This window comes from Actinia tenebrosa, unplaced genomic scaffold (assembly GCF_029948245.1).
Source record: "Actinia tenebrosa isolate PJP-AT-01 unplaced genomic scaffold, QUT_ActTen_1.0 PGA_scaffold15__27_contigs__length_11533743, whole genome shotgun sequence".
NCBI classification, from domain to species: domain Eukaryota; kingdom Metazoa; phylum Cnidaria; class Anthozoa; order Actiniaria; family Actiniidae; genus Actinia; species Actinia tenebrosa.
In genome coordinates, this window is record NW_028292575.1 from 7,245,369 (window position 1) to 7,264,898 (window position 19,530).

Consider the following 19,530-nt stretch of genomic DNA (forward strand, 5'->3'; position numbering starts at 1 on the left):
CAGGCATGGTCAACCTTTATGATAGTCTCTACCATGATATCATTGCCAAAGAGGTTGAAGAACAGGTAGAGAGTTTAATGGCAGACAGCTATGTAGGCATAGAAAATGTAACAGTCCAGCAACAACTGAATGGGAGTGACTGTGGAATCTTTGCCATAGCATTTGCTACGTGTCTGGTTTATGGTTTCAGCCCACGAGACTTTACATTTGACATACCCAAAATGTGCCCACATCTGGCTCAGTGTTTGGAAATTGGTAAAATTACAATGTTTCCATCAGTTTAGAATATGTGTTTAGAACACGCTAGTGTTCACTAGCCATCATCTACTCTTTATTTGAAACAGTAATGTTGTTTTAGAAGAGCAAATGCATTAATACCATGAAAGAAATACAAAGTTGTTAATAATCATAGTAGCTATTTAGCAAATAACAGTTGGTTTCGATCCACTAGAATATTCATTACACAAAAACATATCTATACACCTATTTCATTTAAGAAAGGTTGTCATCGCTAAAGGAGAAAGGTGATAGGTTATTCATAGTTCCAACAATCACTTGTTTTTTTTTTTGTTTTTTGTTTAATGAGTTTTGAGATATCCAGTGTTGTTTGTAGCCTGAAAGAACTTTAAAGGCTTTGATTATTTGCGTTTATTTTCATATATTACACCTTCGAATCGACTATTGCCTTTGGCAGTGACAACTGTTTTTTTGAAATAGGTGATACAAAAGACCACTACATTCTATTGTGCTTTAAATGCAACAAAATAGTAGTAAATTTGAGAATTAATAATAAACAATTAAGATACACTAGTTTTCATCAGCAATGTCCAAAAATAAAATAGCTACTCTGACAGGAACAAAGCAGAAAAATATTTCTTGTGTCACCAATACATTATGACATTTTGAATACAAGAATATCCTGGTATTTCATTTTTATCTTTATAAATAAATTCAAATTCTTAAATTTTGGTAATAATTAGTATGTTTATAATCTAGTCAAATGGAATGATTGGTGGACAAAGGTTAACAAGACCAGAACACACCCTTAAAATGATATCAATGACTGGTACCTGTTCCTTATTGCTCATGAGAAAGTCAGTGCTCAGTGTCCCTTTCAGAATTGTGTACTTGCACCTCAGCAAACCGATTACCCTCTCCACATGAATTCTGACATTTGCAATTCCTCGGGTGTTCTCAACATCGATGGGGTCCAGCTGGCTCTTCCCCTTAGTAAACGCTGGTATAACAAGCTCTGCTCTCTTGAATGCCACACTTTCATGAACTGTAAATCCCCTGTCGGCCATTACTAGATCACCAGGCACAAGTTTATTTAAAATACCACAGTTTTCAGTGAGGAGCTTATCAGATGTTCTGCCACCCCAGGCCTTTGATACAAAGGAAATGGTGCCTTGTGGAGTGATTCCAATTAATACCTTTACAGTGTTGTGGTGTTTGTAGGAGCTGAAGGTCTGGGCTCTTGCCAGCAGGTTGGTAGGCCTTTCTATGAAGACCTCAAAACAATCAATAATCACTGTTGTCTTCTTTCCAAACGAAAACTCGAAGCATTGAGGCATTGTTCTCCATAGTTCATCCCGCTCAGGCCAATATATTAGTTGAGAGAGTCGTATGTCCATGATTGTTATCCAGGTAAAAAATATCCTGGAGACAGTTGGTGCAGACACTTCAAAACGGTATGCAAGATCCAAGTATGGCACATTAAGTCGGAGTTTCATCAAGACCATGACAAGTTCCTGGAACTTCGTTAAGCTCAACGACTTTCTTGCCACATGAGGGGCTACATGTTCATATACAGCTTGTAAAATAGTAGCTGAAGGCAATCCAGTGTAAAATAGTACCTTCCCATCTTCCAGCATATCTTCGCGATCGAAAGGGGCTTTCTTTGGCTGAGAAAACATATAATCTAACTCCTCAGTTTGTGTGCTTGACTCGGTCATTTCTGGATTAACTTCGTTTGTTTGTGTGCTAGAGTCAGTGATCTTACAAAGTTCCTCCAGCTTCGAAGTAATCCCGTCCAATAAATCGCCATCTTGGCAGTGCGACTTTGATTTATCACTCGCTGATTGAAGGTCATTTGCGATCTGGCTGATTTCCTCAGTTAAAGAAGGAGAGTCAAAAGAAATATTGTCGATTGTAGCGCCTTCTTCATCCAGTTTCGCTACCTTTGCAGCTGACTCGAACAATGCTCTTTCCTGTTGTCTCTTCCAAATTTAATGTAGGCACCCAATCGACGTTAAACTTATCCCAATTGGCAGCAGGTTTTCCAGAAACGAAGTGACGGCTGCAAATTCTCCCACTGTTGATGATTTCTTCGGATAACCCAACCCTACTAATGGCTAATGGCGGCCAACCACTTTCTACGTCGTTCAATCGACAGCTCTTCTGCCTCCTCTCCTTGACTTTTTCTAACCGATGGAACACGAAAGAGGGAAATTCCCTTATCACGAACACTCCTGGTATGACAATTTACCATTAAACAAAGAACCATTATAGAAAATGTGCTGAAAATATTGACTTTTAGTCGCTCGATTGTGATGAATCTCTTTTGTTTACACTATGTTGTGCACCAATATGGCGGTTAGCAACCGTTGTCATGCACCAAGTCACGTGGGTGAAAACCGAGAATAAGTACATCCACTGAACAAATCTACCCCCTATCTATCACGGCGTATCACGTGACTTGTGATGACATATACGTTCATATAATGAAGTCTAATAATAAAAAAAGGAATAACTGTCTTATAAAAATGCTGAAGTTGTATCCAGGATTCATGTTAAGTAATATATCTATTATCTTAAAGCTATTTGCTCCATTTTATAAAGTTATGAAATTTTTTCTAAAGCCTAGATTCACGAAATATCATTGCAATAAACTTGATTAGCTTCTAGCTCTAAAACCATCGTACCATTATCTGCCGCCAACAGTGACAGCTCTAAGGAAAAGGGCGCGGTAATAAAGATCCGGCGTGCTTTTGTCCAATGGCATGTGGTTGATGGACGTGGAACTTTATTACGCTGGAATATGGCTGTTAGCCATTCAAAATGCTTGGATTTTGAGTAATTATCCCAATGATACACAACGTCTTTTTAATTATATAGTTCTGGAAAACAAAATGTCTTCTGCGATGTCAAAGCGTTATCATTGCTTTCATTGTAACGAAGATTTACATTACAGAGTATTTTGCCGTCACAAAGAAGAATTTTATGATCCTTTAACAAATCAATGGCAATTACAGCGGAATGACGACGAAGACTCAAATGATAGTATTTTCACTCACGAGATTGACGGCCAGAACGACACTTCTTCTAATGACTACAGCGAGATAAACGTTTTGGACCAAACTGATCAAGACTCCTCTGATGTGCCAAATACAAACCAACCATCAAGTGACGAATTCTTACCAGCTACTTCACAAAAAGGTATTGATGTTATACGTTTATTTGATGATTAGATTATATAATCTTTAAATGATAAAGTCAAACTGCATAGATAAAAGACTGAATCTTTAACAAGCGGCTGATTTGCACATGATCTAGCTCCCCTATTGGATTTACTACCAAGCATTAGTGTTATTGAAGCGAGATTAAGTTAGAGGTACAAATGATTCTTTTCTATTTCTATCTTAGCCTCGTTTTCACCGTTACTTTTAAGAAGGGTGCATTATTAAGTAATCGGCTTATGGTTGCCATTAAAACCTCAGTGTTCATTCAGAAAGGTTCATTCAAAGAGTTTATAAAATCATAGCTAGAGATAACTCATTTAAAACGCCAAAAAGAATTTACTATGTTCAAATGGATATTGCTGTACATTTTCGTCTCCAAATCAATTCATGACTGTGGTCATCCTGAGATAGCATGGTATCCGGCAAAACATGTTTGTCAAGTTAGAGAAATACAATTATAAGTAATTTATTTAATATGTCTCTTGGGTTTTTTATTTTCGATTTATCATTTTTCTTTCACGAATTATAAATTGTTGTTTTGCTGACTTAGAAATTTATATTTTATTTTCAATGGAAATCATTTATTTTCAGAGCAAAATTTGGGTCAAAATTATGCATTTAGGGACCGGTCATTATTTAAGTTGGAGGGGGGGAGGGGAGTGGGGGGGGGGGGGTGGAGGAGAAATTGTCAGTGAGGCAAAAAAATTTCAAGGCCCCCCCTTTGAAGGCATCCAAGTTTATTGAAAACCCCCCATGGATTGTAGTAAAAAATTTAAAAATTTTCCCTAAAAGTCATTTTTAAATTCCAAGACCCCCCATTTTTCACTAGCAAAAATTTCAGGGCCCCCCCCCCCCCCAATTTTTTCTCCCCCCCCCCCCCCCCCCCCCCCCAACTTAAATAATGTCCGGTCCCTTAGCCCATGAGGTTTTTTTTACTGACATTTTTTTTCTAGTATTATAATGGTTTCAGACTTTATCTTATACTATGTTGCAGTTATACAATGCCGAATGAATAAAATACATCGTATTTGCTTATGTTTAAAGGAGACGGAATATATAACTTTGAGGAAGAAGATCAAGTGTTTTGGGATGACAAGTCGGACAGTGAATCTGACCATGAAGAGATAAGAGGAAATGAAAGAAGGAGATTGGTTGAAACTTGGGATATTGATATCGAAGACCTAGAAAGAGATTTTGAACAATCTAGTGCAGAAATAAGCGTTGCCGTCGAAGCAAGTTCCCGAGTGACCCTTATTAACTAGATTGCCTTGTTTGTGTGCTTTTGGTCTGCATACTTTTCTGTACCAGACCGAGGCATTGATATTCTCCTCGCCTTTTTTAAAGCGATTTTTCAGGTTTTGTGTGAGCTTTCGCCAATCATTTTCCCAACCGCAGTATTGGTTTTCCCGAGCTCCTTCAAACTCTTGAAAAATTATCTTTCTTTTAAAGATAAGCATTCAGAGTATGTTGTTTGTCCGAAATGCGACACCCTATACCGTTTTCAAGACTGCATAACAACAAGATTCGGGCGTGTCATTGCTAAACCATGTTCTCACATTGCTTTTCCGAATCACCGTCAATTGTTTCGCCGCACACCTTGTGGAGCGGAATTGCTTAAGGAAATTCGTTTGAAAAATGGACAGACGAAATTGTACCCACGTAAAGTTTATTGTTATAAAAGCATCAGAGAGACTCTAACTCACTTTATTAAGCGACCAGACTTTGTACAAAAATGTGAGATTTGGAGAAATCGGAATGTACCGGATGATATTTTAGTTGATATTTACGATGGCCAAGTGTGGAAAGATTGGCAATATTTTAACAGCACTCCTTCCTTGCCCAGCCTAATAATTATGCTTTTATGCTGAATGTTGACTGGTTTCAGCCTTTTAAGCACAGTGTCTATAGCGTTGGAGTCATATATATGGTCCTCCTAAATCTTCCGAGAAAAGAAAGGTACAAAGAGGAAAACGTAATAATAGTTGGGATAATACCTGGTCCACACGAGCCCAAATTGAATATCAATACGTACTTACAACCACTTGTAGCCGAATTGAACTTATTGTGGCACGAAGGCATCCAAGTTCGGCCTCATGGGAGTAGAACAGCAAGATGTTTTCGAGCTGCCCTCCTTTGTATTGCTTGTGACATTCCTGCACTAAGAAAAGTTTGCGGTTTCTTAGGATGTACTGCTCACCGAGGGTGCTCAAAGTGCACAAGATTTTTTCCCGGAGATTTTAGTAGCATGAATTTTTCAGGTTTCGAAGATGACAATACACCAAGGACAAATGAAGAGCACCGAAGAGAGGCTCAGAAAATACTCAATGCAACAACCGCTGATGAACGAAACCAAATTGAAACTTCCACTGGAACAAGATATTCTGAACTCTTACAGTTGCCTTACTTCGATTGTACTCGTTACCATGTTGTTGATCCTATGCACAATTTGTTTTTAGGGACAGCAAAACATTTAATGAAAAATGTATGGCTAAATGCTGAAACGCCAATTGTTTCTAAAGAAAATTTGAATAAAATCCAGGAAAAGGTAGATGACGTCAAAGCACCATCATTTATTGGGCGTCTCCCGAAAAAGATATCAACATCGTTTGGAGGATTTACTGCTGATCAGTGGAAAACATGGACTCTCTTGTATTCTGTATTCTGCATTTGGAATATCGTTCCAACAGATGATTTGGAGCTGTGGAGGTTATTCGTATTGTCCTGCTTTCACCTTTGCTCTCCACTTATTACAACTGAAGAGCTACAAGAAGGACATGATTACCTAGTGGAATTTTGTAAATCGTTTGAAAAAAGATATGGAAAGGAACGTGTTACGCCAAACATGCATCTACACCTGCACCTCAAACAATGTATTTTAGATTACGGGCCTGTATATTCATTTTGGCTTTTCAGCTTCGAACGTTTCAATGGGATTTTAGGAGCGTTTCGAACTAACAATAGATCTGTTGAAATACAAATCATGAGAAAATTTCTCCAAAAGCATGAACTAAGAGATATCCCTTTACCAGAGAGATTTCGAGAAACTTTCCAACCAGTGTTTCAACTTCTTCAGGAGGCACAACAAGTAGGAACACTTGGCGAAAGCATCCCATCAATACCATCAACACTTAATCTTTCAGTTGGTCAAGTACTACGTTGCTAGAGTGGAGCAATATGAATGCATACTCATGTTTTTCACCTCGATCCATTGATGTTCTTGATGATGACTATACAGAATATCTCTTTAAAGCTTATGAAACAATTTTACCTCAACACTCGGTCATTGAATGTGTTACCGATACGTTTGAGAGAGTTAGTACCATTGGATATTCGGGGACAAAGCTAGGGTCCTCTGACTCTAGACTGGAACGTTCTTCCTTCATTCTTGCAAGTTGGTGTGGCCAATATAGTGGCAGTATTGAGACCGATTCATTTGACTTGCGCCCCGGTGTTGTCGATTTCTTTCTTAAACAAACCATCATAATTGATGGCAAGCAGGAATCATTGTGTATGGCAAAGGTTCGATGGTATCAGCGACATCCAGAAAGACACAGGATTGGCAGACCACATGAAATTTGGTGCAGAAACTTGTTTGAAATGGAAGGGCCCTCTACATTCATACCCATACAAAGGATACACAGCCAGTTTGTTGCTGCTTACGATGTTATTGACAAAGAAAGAGTATTAATTGTTTGTCCTTTACAACGTAAATTGTACGGATGATGGAGATGACAGTAAAGTATCATCCAGGAAAAATATTCAAAGCTATCAAAAATAAACTGTTTGAACTGTGCATCAGTAACTAGATAGTCAAAATGAAAATTGAATGAATTATTTGATGACTTTAAAATTAGATGAATTAAAATAATTATGAATGAAATTGCATATATTGCCAATAAAAAAGATGAATTCATATGTTTAGACTAAACAAAATTGATGCTTCAAATAATATTACAGATGTTAGCGGTTTGAAATGCAGCTCATGAGGTTAATGGGTTAATGAGTTTTCTTATTGTCACTGGAAAAAACGCATATACGACTTACGCATATTATAAATACATCGTCCGCGTATTTTCCTGTGTGTATCAACGCATATAACCTCTCCTTCATGACATCAAAGCAAAACAATGATTGAATTAATGTGGTCGCAACATTGATGTCATGCGTTAGGAGAAAAAATTGACACATATGACTGAGATGGACCTGCATGCACTCCCCCCTCGTAAGTCGTAAAAACAAGCCAACATCCATTATAATTCAGTTGAAAAATTATTGATTTGTTTTGAAAAGTTTTGATTGCAATGAATTGAAACGGAAACCTCACATCGGATATACTCACTTTGGGGTATTGTATTTGCTCCCCAGGTAAATATGGGGCAAAGCCTAGTGCAAAGTTGATTTCATATGTGCCCTTCATTTGACAATAGGGCAAATATAGGGCAAAAACGGTTATCATATATCCCCACTGGATAAATGCGTCTAAACTAAGGGCAAATATATAACATATTTACCCATGTGTTCAGATGTATGGCAAAGCAATGGCAAATTTATTAGAAATTTACCCCGACCTTTGCCTGCATAGGCAAATGTATGGGCAAATATAGAGCACCATATTTGCACAACATTTGCCAAGTGGACATATGATGACCAAATCCATTATTTCGTCGAGTGTTTATCTGAGTGTTAGCTACGAGTCTTGTTTTCGGTCACAAATCTAAGCGCCAGAGGCAAAAGTATTTCGTTTCGGTTCTTATAAAATGATTATGAATCCAACAAAGAAGCCAAGGTTAACTGGAGTATCGCCTGTCACGTTCCTCGGTTGAAAGCGCCGCGCCCTTCACTCAGCCTAGCCCTGACTGCTGATCTGTGTGTGTCGGTGTGTAGTATTCATTATATATGGCAATCTAATAGAGGGAGTTTGCTCTCTGGTTTGCTCACATTGCATTAACTCTTTATATATCTTGTGGCCGATCATTTCAAGTTCGCCTTTGCTCAGTCTTTGCTCGCCTCGATTTTGTACAAATGTACTATTTTCTTTTATTAAGGTTTATTGTATAGTAAGGAGTGTACGTACTACGGAACAATACGATTTGATGAAAATGTCACGGGTTTAGGTTGAATAGCTGAATATTTATAACACACAACCGAGACGAAGGGGTGAGCAAAGAGAACTCACCGTCGAAAGAGCTGTACTTTGCGCAAGTTGCAATGCAACCGGTTTTTTTTTTTTTTTACAGTGTCTCTCTTGTTCACTCTCGGCTCGTTCAATCTACTATGATATCTAGCATCTTTCAATTACCCCGAAATCTTATCCTCTGAAAAGCTAAAAATGCAACAAATGAGGAGCCCATGTCTTATGGTATGAAAGAGTTTAAAATCCCTGTTATATGTTTGGAATATGCTAAGCAATTTTTTCCTGTGATTATATGGGTGTATATGTAGCGCTTACTCTAGCCTGTCACGTGCTAAGCACACACATCAAAATCTCATGAAAGAGGAAGTGAGGTCGCTACTTCAATTAGCCCACAAATAAAAGTATTTAGACGCAATAAGGTCGATCGTGGTATGCAGGCCTTATGATAATATGATAATGAGGGTTTCGTGTAATACGCCCATGTGGTGCAAATTTAATACTAAGTCCATATAGCTTGACTTCGATTTTCCGTACCTTTAGTCTTTACTGAGATCTGTGTATTGTTGGTCACTCTTTTGAGTGAGCTGTAAAAGAATTCGTGACGAGAGAGTTTTGAAAACAGAGACATCTGAACAACAGTGTACGCCAAGACTTCCGGAATGGCTGTTGACCTGGATTGCATGCGGTTAGTTATGATTGCAGCAAAATCCAAAGTTAAGGCGGTCTTGCTCGATATTAGAAGTATCGAAAGTTTAGTCGAGGAAGATGAACCAACAAACAAATTATTATGGAATGAAAAAAAAAAACCTATTAGAATGCATTGGGGAATTGGAATTTGGATTTGAAAGTCCTTTCTTGCAAGCTAATCTTTTTAGGGTGGGGTTTGTCTTCAATACCTTTTAATAATATTTTTGTTATTCGATATTTCTAAGGTTTACTAACTGAGGTAACGACTGAATTAAGGAATGTATTAATCCCATGACTGAATGAATGGAAAATCCCTTCTAAATTAGTAGGTAAAAATCACAGCTGGCCCATTGGAAACCCCTTTCCGAAGCCATCCCTTGAATAAAAAAGTCTGTTTTATTATAATGAATGAACAAATTTAGTATCTAAATGTACTGATTCCAAATTGGCTCACTGGCTCACTTTCACGCACACATCTATGCATATGCGTCATATGTTACCGATTTTTACGGCAAAAACCAGAAACTGGGTGAAGAGCCCCTGAATTTGGAATATAATTCTCCGCAAACCCATGTTTCTATAAAATAAAGTGTTTCAAGTGGTTAAATACAAGCAGACCAAAGTCCAGTCCAATATCCGGTCAAGATATTCCGCATCATATTGGCACGCGCGTCGTTACAGATCCGTTTGCACGCGTGTCAGGACGTTCAAGGTGGATGACGTACGTAAAGATTTTCATTCATCCATTGCATGCTTTTGTCTTAGTTCGGCTGTCACCTTGTTGAGTGATTCTCAAGAGGCATGTTTTTAGAAAAGTAATACGAAATCCCAATTCTTGCTAATGCAATCTAAAAATTCTTGATGGATTAGGGAATAATGCTTTTCCTAATACTGCAAATAACTCCAGATCAACATGAAACCTTTATTGCATGCAAATCTTACTTTCAGTCTGTTGACTAACAGCAAAGGGTCTTAGTCTAAGTGTTAGCAATTCCAAATACGCTTATCCGGCTCGTTTTCTTTGTGCCCGAATGCTTGTTTTATTAAGGATTATACCAGATTTACTCAAAATATTGCTTCAGGCACTTCACAGTTCTTCAATTAGAAATGTTCAATAGACAATGACCTGATGCCAACGGATTAGGAACACTATGCCTGCAAACTGCAACCAGACACCGGCATTTCAAGTGCCTTCATTGCTGTGTAAACAGTTATTCGATACACCCAAGCGCAACATTGCATGTGCATAGCCGCCAAAAAAAAACTTTGTTTTTGTTAACAAAATGGAATTAAAGAAGATTTGTATTTTTTTTAGCGTGAAATAACACTTGATCTACGTCTTCGTGAGAACATTCCCGACCAATCTCAACTTCGGTGGTACGCGTTCCTGCAACTTGACACCAAAGACCCTGTGCCGTTGCATAAGCTGTTGATCTGTTTCTTATTTTTTTGGCTATCTTGACTCTAATTCTCAAAGAACAAGTCATTTCTGTTTTTGAAAGTTCTATCAATTGATATCAACCGCTGTATCTCATTTGCTTTATTCTGTAACAATGCTATGGCTGGGAAAGACCGCACTGCAACTGTGCAAGCAAAAGCAATAACGAGCTCACTGTGACAGTAACTCAACACCACCGGCTTAGTAAAAAAGGACGCCATTGCCGATGCAGCGTCATCCATATTTGGTAATACTTTACTGAAAGCATTTCAACTTTGGCTTGCACAAAAACAGATAGATCTGACCTTTGCATATCAATTCTTCGAGTGGTTTCCGGACGCGAAAAGATTACTTTTCTGTCATCTTACTTTAGCTCTTTGCATTTTTGCTGCATAGCATCCAGCCAGGTTTGAATGCCAGAAAGAGTTTGCCGGTCGGGTCAAATAAATAGTTACGCGGTAGTCAAAGCTAGCTGCTCTTTTCGTTGTTTATCCAAAGGCCACCCATCTAGAATAGGCACTGCAATAGTTCCAGATGTTGGGCGTTGAATTATTTTCAAAAGCAAAATTGCCATACACAGAAAAAAATTGAGTAAGAATGACAGAAATAAAGAACGGTCGGTGAAAGAGACAAATAAAGGAAGAAAGCAAAAGAAAGAAAAAGAACGAGAGAGTGAGAGAGAAAGAAAGAGAAAGAAATGAAGGAGTGCATGGCTGAATTGGTTTAAAGAAGGAAAAAAAATAGACCTCTCAAAGAAGTACTCAAGAGTAAAAAGTACCAACAAAGCAGTTCTGAAACCTTTTCCAACTTTCTTCAAACTTGATTCTCATACACCATTTTGATTAAAAATTCATTTCTCTTATGATAATATTTCAAAATCGATCTTTTTTGACAACAAAAATACGAAGCAAAAACATCGAGTTTCCTTACGGTTCCTTTGAAATTGTATTCGGGCTACCTGTGTGGTGTATTATGATTGGTCAATAGTCTAGGGTATATGATTAGCATAAGAAGACTGTTTGCATCACTCACACTACATCGTCTCGTGCTCTTCTTGAACTAAAAATACCACATTCTAGCGCTTCTGGTAAGTCTAAACACCTTATTATTGACACACAAAAATACTTCTTCCTTCTTTAGATATTGATCTTTCAAAATTTCCGGGAAAGTTTTGATTTTCGTGGTAAAATTTGCAAACTGGGAACGTCTGGCCTGCTCTGATATTTGCAGCATGATTCGACACTAAACGAGTCCTTCTTTTATCTTTAAACGAAGTCTTTATCATCTTTAAAGCCACTTTCTCTATTAAACTGGCTCTTATAGAATACTTTAAAGTCTGCACAATAGAAGTTATTCAGTGTTATTCAAAAACGCTTGGATTTAATTGACGGAATATGAAGCTAATGTCTTGATTGTTGTCAAGGTTCATGATCACAAAGACTATGATTCTTGTCTATCATTTGATTATTATTCCCCAGCTGATCTCCTTTCAGCGAGCTATAATTAAGTAAAATCCTCGTTATGAAGTGTTGATGACATTATACGCAACTCAAACTGGATTTTTATCTCATATATAGTATTTTTTGGATGAGGTTTTTTACAGTACAAATCCTCTTCCTTGTTTATCACTTGTTGATAATGAATTTCCACACGCGACTGTCAATACTTCCATCTGAAATATCAAATTCGGCAGCTTTATTATTCTCTCTGTAAGGGAATTTCCGTCGAATAGTAATAAGATATCCTGTAGTCGGAACTCTATCTCGAGTTAAAACTCTTAAAGTAATTAAATATTATCCTATGGTAAAATTTTGAAGTTATAGAAAGATCCCTGAACCGTGGGGGTGAAGAGCCCCAACGTAATTCTTATTTTTGCACCTTGGTGACCATTGGTTATTATTGTTTTTAAATCAAACTTTGATCCTTTATATTGTGTCTCTGCTTATTGCAATCTCACAGTTGGTTTATTGTCTTTATCCAGAAGCGTGGCAGAGTTTAGAAGTCTAAATCGTCCCTTAGGTCTGCGACTTTTTGAGCCAAAAACGTTAAACTTGGCGAAGTATTTTACTCCTGATTCTCAAGGAGTCAAACAGGAAACAAGAATGGCAGAAGAGCATGAGAATAACCTTGAACCCACCATCGGAATTGGCGACAAACACTACAAAAGTATTTTAGAAGACGTTAGAGGAACGACCAGGAATTCGTGGTAAGTTTTTCAATCTTTTTATGGTAAGGAATTCCATACTTACTTCAAAATGAAGCCTGTTAAAGTCAAGTCAATTTTTTTAGAGACATATTTGTTGAAACGTCATAAGAATTTACTCCATGAAATAATGCATTATTTACGTCTGGGTGATAACACGAGGGACGAAACGAAATGTCACTTTACTTTTACTACACAAAAAATAAAAATCGTGAACATTGATCGGGGTTCAAAGAATTTTCCCAGCTCATTCATTTTCCACAGTGTCGTATTTTCCTTACAAAATACACACCGTAAGCTGTTTACTAAAGAGTTAGATGACTGGGTGGTTTGTTATTGTACAGATCTTTGTTTATCCGTCATTGGCGTTATACAAAAGCCCACCCGAACTCGTGATGGTTGATCCGAATTCCTTATTCTGTGTTGCTTCGTAAGATCAACATTGCTGACTGCTTTAGAGTCGCATTCTACACAGCAACCAATGCAATCTTTACCTGGGTTTTAAGATAATCTGTGCTTCAAAGGAGCGGCTTGTCATGAGTAGATTTAAAGTTATTACACAACGTATCATAGATATAAATAAATGATTCCATTGCATACAATTCCAGATTACGTGAGCCTATTTCAATTACCTTAGAAAAAATATAATTTTTCAATGCTACTAGTAATCCATATACAATACTTCTCATATTTATGTTTTCTAGCACTTCTACGATTTAAATGCATTTCCTTCAAAACCTTCTTGAGAAAGTAAATTTAATACTTAGTGTTAAGGAGAGAGCGAGTATTATTTCTACAATAGCATAGAGGTGAAATTTAAGTTAAGTAAAGTATGAGAAAATTTTTTAATTGAACACTGATTGGAACCAGTCTTTGATAACAGTGACGAAAAACGATGTTACTCGACACTACCCAATGTTTCTCCACTTCTCAAAAAAAATTTGAGGCACAATTGAGCTTTTTTTTCCTTTTCCCTTATCACTTTAGTTCTCTTTAAATCGATTGTTTTTCATTTAAGCTGTCATTTTTTCAACCATTCCTTCCCATTACATACTTCACTTAAACATAATTATATATTAACTCATCCTATTATATTTTATATTACTCTGTTCATATCTCATGCCATGTAGTTTAATTTCTTTTTATCTTATCCCATCCTCATTTAACAGCCATCTATCTCATTTCTATATAAAATGTTTAATGCTTGCTAGCTGCTGCCTAGAGAAATAAAACACACCACCTTCGTATGTGCAATACTAGCAGCACTTATATCTCTTGCATAGAAAATTACTATTCCTTTACGAAAATTTTCAATTTTCAAAATTTTATCTGAGACCAGTTTAAAAGGATTCATATTTTTCTCATCATATAATCTAAACCTTCTTGTATCATTACACCTTATTGTTTAATATATTTTGACACATCTTGTCAATAATTTTCTTTAAAGAATCGAACTGTTAAAATCCTAGATATAAATAGGATAAATTCATTTAGTGTTCATTGTCTCATATTTCAAATAATCCCTTTAACTAATTATGCAGCAGTTGTCACGGGGCATCATTAATGCGTGAAAGCTAAATCATGAAAAAAATTCATTTTTGAATCAAAAATAGGATATTACTTTTAATGTTACCATTAATGTTTGTGCTAGAAATATAATTTTATTTTTTCTAATTTAAAAAAAAAAAATACAAACAGTGTTTTCTTGTCAAACATAATTTCAAATTGATTCTCCCTCTCTCTTCAACTCATATAATATTAATATAATTTGCTGAGTAAGGTTTTTTTCAAATTATTTTTGGGGAATTTCTATTATCCCAGATAGCTTTACTTTTGAAATAATATTTCAATATATTATATGTATAGCTACTGGCAGGTCAGTTAGAGAGGTTAAGCCAAAGAATGTGTATTAATTATTTCTTATTGAGATTGAATATTATTTCCTTATCAAGTAATTTATGACCATGACATCAGCACTTAGGAATGTTAAGACCTTTCCCCTCGCACAGTCCTACAGAGCAGTGTTTAACAGCGCAGAGTGCATTAACATATGTCATCATATTATCACCTAACCTTCATGTTGAATTTCCTTCTTCAAACATCTTATGGTGAAGAAAAAAACCTTGTTCTTCTTGAGTGCCTATTGAATTACTTGAACCAAATCAAAGCAAATAACTTGGTTTCATAGTTGTAGGTAAGTTTATCAGATTTATGTATTATTTTCCTCATCAAAGCTTAATATTTCTTATATCTTCCTTCAATAATTAAGTCTATAAACCCTTTTTTTAAGTCCAAGTACAATCCAATGTAAATTATTTAACTTTACAAAGCCATATATATATTTCCTGATTTACATGTAATTTGAATAAGCTTAGTTCCTTACTGCTCAGATTTATAAACAGTAAATCCCTTGAGATTTTTAAGTTAATTTTTTGGGAATTCAACTCTAAATGAATGGAGTTCAAAATGTTGATTTTGAAATTGTTTCAATATGAACAAAGCATATTCATCGTGGTTATCCTTTTATCATTCTCATGTTCTTTGAAACCAATTTATTCAAACTACACACAGAATTATCTAAACATAATTTAAAGAATCCTAAATCAAAAAATCTTAATCTATAAGACATACTGTATGCTTGAATTTATACACATAATTTTAGGTAGAATTTCATGGTGTAATTTAAAAGTTATTGGTATACTTTTTATTTTTTGCATGTGATTGCTTATTTATACTGCACTGTTTCCTGTTGAATTTGAGAATGAGGGTCAAATAGCCTTAGTCCTACTAGGATATTTCCTGTATCATTTCATCACATTTCCTCCCAAAGATCTTTCAATGCATAGCATTTTGTTGCAATAAAAAAAATCATACTTCAACCTAAATGTTTAGTATAATATTTTAGAACCTTGGTCAATTTATATTTAAATTTATAACTTTTGAAGAGTCTTGCTGCTTTATTTTCATTTATTTTTATTTTTAACACCGTTAAGTTAAGGTTTAGTGCTTTGGGTCAGGATTTTGATGATACATGTAACACAGATGCCCAAGCTGCTTGAATTACAGTAACGATCAAAGTTCGCGATTGTGATTTATAATTTCTCTAAAATATATTCAGATTTTAAAACTTTTATGGATATGTTTAACGACAATAAACTGTGCCGTGTTCATTGTTTGAAGTTTTTTCATTATTTCTTAAATTTAACTGAACTGCATCAAATGAAAATAAACAATTCTTGTGCTTAATCTTGGACATATATAGTGTTTCTAGTTAGCAAGCAGCTATGCTATAGTAGGGGCCTTGTACTATTTAAAACTTAAGTTTTTCTCAAATCTTAACAACTTAACCTTTAGACTGATCTAAGTCAGGGAACAGGTATCTCACAGATGCAATTGCAATTTATTTGCAGAGGTTTCGTAGAGGGAGAAAAAAACCAAAATACATAGAAAAATAGACGCTCAACAATCGCATGTGTCTTTATTTCTTCTGTAGGAACACTAGAAAATTTCTGTTTTTTTTGTTTCGAGCTCCATTTGTATTTAAAAAATTCCAGCAAAAATACCTGCTCCAGTTATGTTGTTTGTGATTCGTGCAAGATATCATGCCACCAGCGTTTTTCACATTCTGATCATGTGCACTGGTTTATTTTCACCATTGTATTCTGTTCTACGAGGCAGTAGCCACAAAAAAAGTCCAGGAATTAAACCCAAAACCAGAGATAAAAGGTGAATCTGCCAGGGAGGCCAAGGGGTGCCAGCCCCCCCATCCTTATGCTTTAGAAACCAAAACATCTATGTAGTCACATGATAAGTTCGAATTACCTGAAAACAGGTTTTGGCCTCTTCCCCTCCCTCTCCTCCCCCCACCCACCCACAAAATCCTGACTACGCCCCTGCAAACCTTAGTTCAGCAGATGGTCTTAGTTTGTACAATTTGTGTATATTATTTGGTTTATGCATTCTTTACCATTACCATGCCAGCTGTTTTTATACAAGTTTCAAATTCATATCTTTAGCTATAGCTATTTCTAGTTTGTTGTTAACTTAGTAATTTAAATTACAGCAATTTCGGTTTACATTAAAAAAATCATCAACTGTTCCAGTAATTTTGACATTAAGTTAATCTTACCTGCCTATACAAAAATAATAATAATAAAGGATGAATATATATAGCGCCATTTCCAGGAGCTCAATGACGCTTTACAAGATCAGTGGAGGACTTTACGGGCTGCATATTAAGGCACAGTAGAGGAGACTGCCGAGCAGCTAGTGGCAATTGCATAAAATGGGTAACATTGGGATACTGTATCCCAATTAAAGTTTGACTTGTTTTTCAGCCAGATGTGACATAGCTTATAATGACCATGATTTCAAATTGAGGTTGCTGTCAATCATAATCTTATACATTTACTGCATTCTCTTATTCCAACATCCTCCAACCTCGACTTCATACCACTATTAGCTATGGTCATGCATTCAAACAAATTCAGTAAATATTTGTTTGGCAACTTAATTCTGTTTACCCCACTATCTATTCCTCTTTGGATTGTCCCAGTATATAGCTCCTGGATGGTATTTGTAAGCCCTCTCTAGTAATTGCACTGATAGGGGGTGGGGTGGGGGGTGGGGGGGTGGTAGGGAATGTATGTGCAAATCCTCCTTTACCACATAAAATTTGATTATTTTTATTTTGGAGACAAGTGTCGCTAATAACTATTAAAGGAACTCAGTTTTCCCTAGAGGTTTTCCCCCCACATCAGTCAATAGGGACATTTACAGTAGTTAAGACTTTAGTAATCATAGGACCTACTTGAAAATCACTAAGGTGAAGAAGCTTCGTAAATGAAATAATAATTTTTTAACAAATTAAAAATTATACACTGAGACTTCTGCATAGACTTCTGCAGATAATTCACTTGCCATAGTTTATTCTGGATTGCCTTGAGTGGATGAAGACTCTTTCTTTATTTGGTCCATTGAACTGATTGATGATGCCTTCTCCCTCCCCCTCCCCCCAGTAAAAATATTTGCAACCCAAAACGTTTCCACGATATCCCAGCTTTAGTCTGCGTTAATTTTCTAAATTCTAGTTGCAGAACCTTTCCTTGCTTGACTACACTGCTTGACTTCCCTCACCCCCCCTCCCCCCTTTAAAAAAAATATTGACCTTCCTAAGTTGCTTGAGACCTCAGTGGATCCCTAAGGGTCCAGTGCATTGGTCCACATAAAATAATCTGGTTGATTGAGCAATGATGAAACAATTCTAGCATAATGATCATTCTTTGGTTTGCCTATAGACTCATTTTATTCTCCTTTGCTCATTAGTGATTTCTCGTCAAAAAAGTTTCTATAACTGACTTTAAACTACTATTTGGATTTGTTTGAAATTTAAGATTTCAGAAACAGGTCTAGACAAACACAAATTAAATGTGTCGATGATAAAGTTTCAACTGGCAATTCTTCAAAATGTGTTGTTTAGCTAAGCAATCTGTCATGTTTGTCCACTGTTTGGCTCATAAATACACAAATATGGCCATCTTGTTTGAAAATCTCACCACAATTATGAGATAAAGGTTTGGTAGTGAGCCCAGTTTGAACATCAAGGTATAAAAAGATTTTAAAGATGGATGATTTAAGGTAACGCTAACATGATGTATCCTTGTCATCATATAAGGTGATATCAACTTATGGTGAAAATCCCAGAACAATTACTCATGTTGAAAGTATCATTATTTATTTGTCATGAGGCCAATATTCACATCTAACTATGCTGGTCAGAGACTTCTCTTCTTATATTTACTTGTCCTAGTGGTTAATTATGATCCATATTACCTAAGAGGACTGCCATGTATTCCTAGTTAGGTTTCTTTATATTATATAGATAATTAGTTAGTATAGATAATAACCCTTCGATTATATTTGTTATCAGCTATACTGTAATGTTTCTTAAAAGTTATATGCTAGTTTGTGTTGTATAGGAAACTAATTTGATCCAAAAGAAAAATGGATTTTGAGGTTTGCTGTTTTAGATTGATCTGGTGATGTAACCTTAAATTATTGTCAGGAAGCTAAAACCCTCTTAGAGAACCAATGAATAATTTATAAGGAAAACACAATAGAAATCATGGCCTTGAAAAAACTAAACCTTGGCAGTTGATAAGTAATAAGCAATATTACTTGCCTCCAGCTCATGTTTGTATATTGTATACAACACGGCTGCCTATATATTACTTAATAAATCTAAAAAGGCTTTATTTGGCAAGTTTATTCTTTTGAATTTCATTAAAAAACCAAATTTTTGAAAGAATAAATTCGATGTCAAATGCAGGAAATTTAAAGCATTGTTGGATTTATTAGAAGGGTTTACAGAATTAATGCAGAAGTTTTTTTGGGTAGGAAGAGTTGCAGCCAGCTATCTCACTTATCTACTTTAATTTCATTATGTACAATAGCTTGAGAAGACTTGGATTTTGTCACTTTTGTGTGAAGCTACGTTATGAAAGCCATTTTTGCAACATCAGCAAAATTTTATGATCATTGAGAAAATTTACAAAACCTTAAAACCTAATTGAAGAACGAATTTAATTCTTCATATATTTATACATAT

General features: G+C 35.9%; 3 protein-coding genes across 10 annotated transcripts in view; 2 read left to right on the forward strand and 1 right to left on the reverse strand.

Annotated features, from left to right (window-relative positions):
* The window catches only part of LOC116292968 (cellular tumor antigen p53), a 41,940-nt gene that overhangs the window by 8,641 nt on the left and 13,769 nt on the right, over nucleotides 1-19,530 (forward strand). For 4 of the 7 annotated variants that reach the window (XM_089030408.1, XM_089030407.1, XM_089030405.1 and 1 more), the window contains exon 2: nucleotides 12,702-12,926. In XM_089030408.1, coding sequence (XP_088886534.1) covers nucleotides 12,823-12,926 — 104 coding nt within the window. In that variant the 5' untranslated portion in view covers nucleotides 12,702-12,822. Of the gene's footprint in view, nucleotides 1-11,729; nucleotides 11,808-12,701; nucleotides 12,927-14,945; nucleotides 15,118-18,385; nucleotides 18,561-19,530 lie in introns of those variants that run through there. The other 3 variants (XM_031700331.2, XM_031700339.2, XM_031700337.2) reach the window with 3 other exon arrangements.
* On the reverse strand, nucleotides 280-2,586 carry LOC148910979 (uncharacterized). Its single transcript, XM_089030410.1, has one exon. It carries the CDS (start codon nucleotides 1,953-1,955, stop codon nucleotides 993-995), a length of 963 nt encoding a protein of 320 aa, XP_088886536.1. The 5' UTR covers nucleotides 1,956-2,586; the 3' UTR covers nucleotides 280-992.
* Nucleotides 2,682-8,122, forward strand: LOC148910980 (uncharacterized). 2 transcript variants are annotated; one of them, XM_089030403.1, is made up of 2 exons: nucleotides 2,682-3,438; nucleotides 4,506-8,122. In XM_089030403.1, exon 2 carries the CDS (start codon nucleotides 5,323-5,325, stop codon nucleotides 6,622-6,624), a length of 1,302 nt encoding a protein of 433 aa, XP_088886529.1. In that variant the 5' UTR covers nucleotides 2,682-3,438; nucleotides 4,506-5,322; the 3' UTR covers nucleotides 6,625-8,122. Both variants share the same exon structure in this region, with proteins under 2 accessions (XP_088886529.1, XP_088886530.1).

Excerpts from the sequence above, each read along its gene's own strand:
- LOC148910979 (XM_089030410.1), bottom strand. The coding sequence starts at position 1,955 with ATGACCGAGTCAAGCACACAAACTGAGGAGTTAGATTATATGTTTTCT.
- LOC148910980 (XM_089030403.1), top strand. The coding sequence starts at position 5,323 with ATGCTGAATGTTGACTGGTTTCAGCCTTTTAAGCACAGTGTCTATAGC.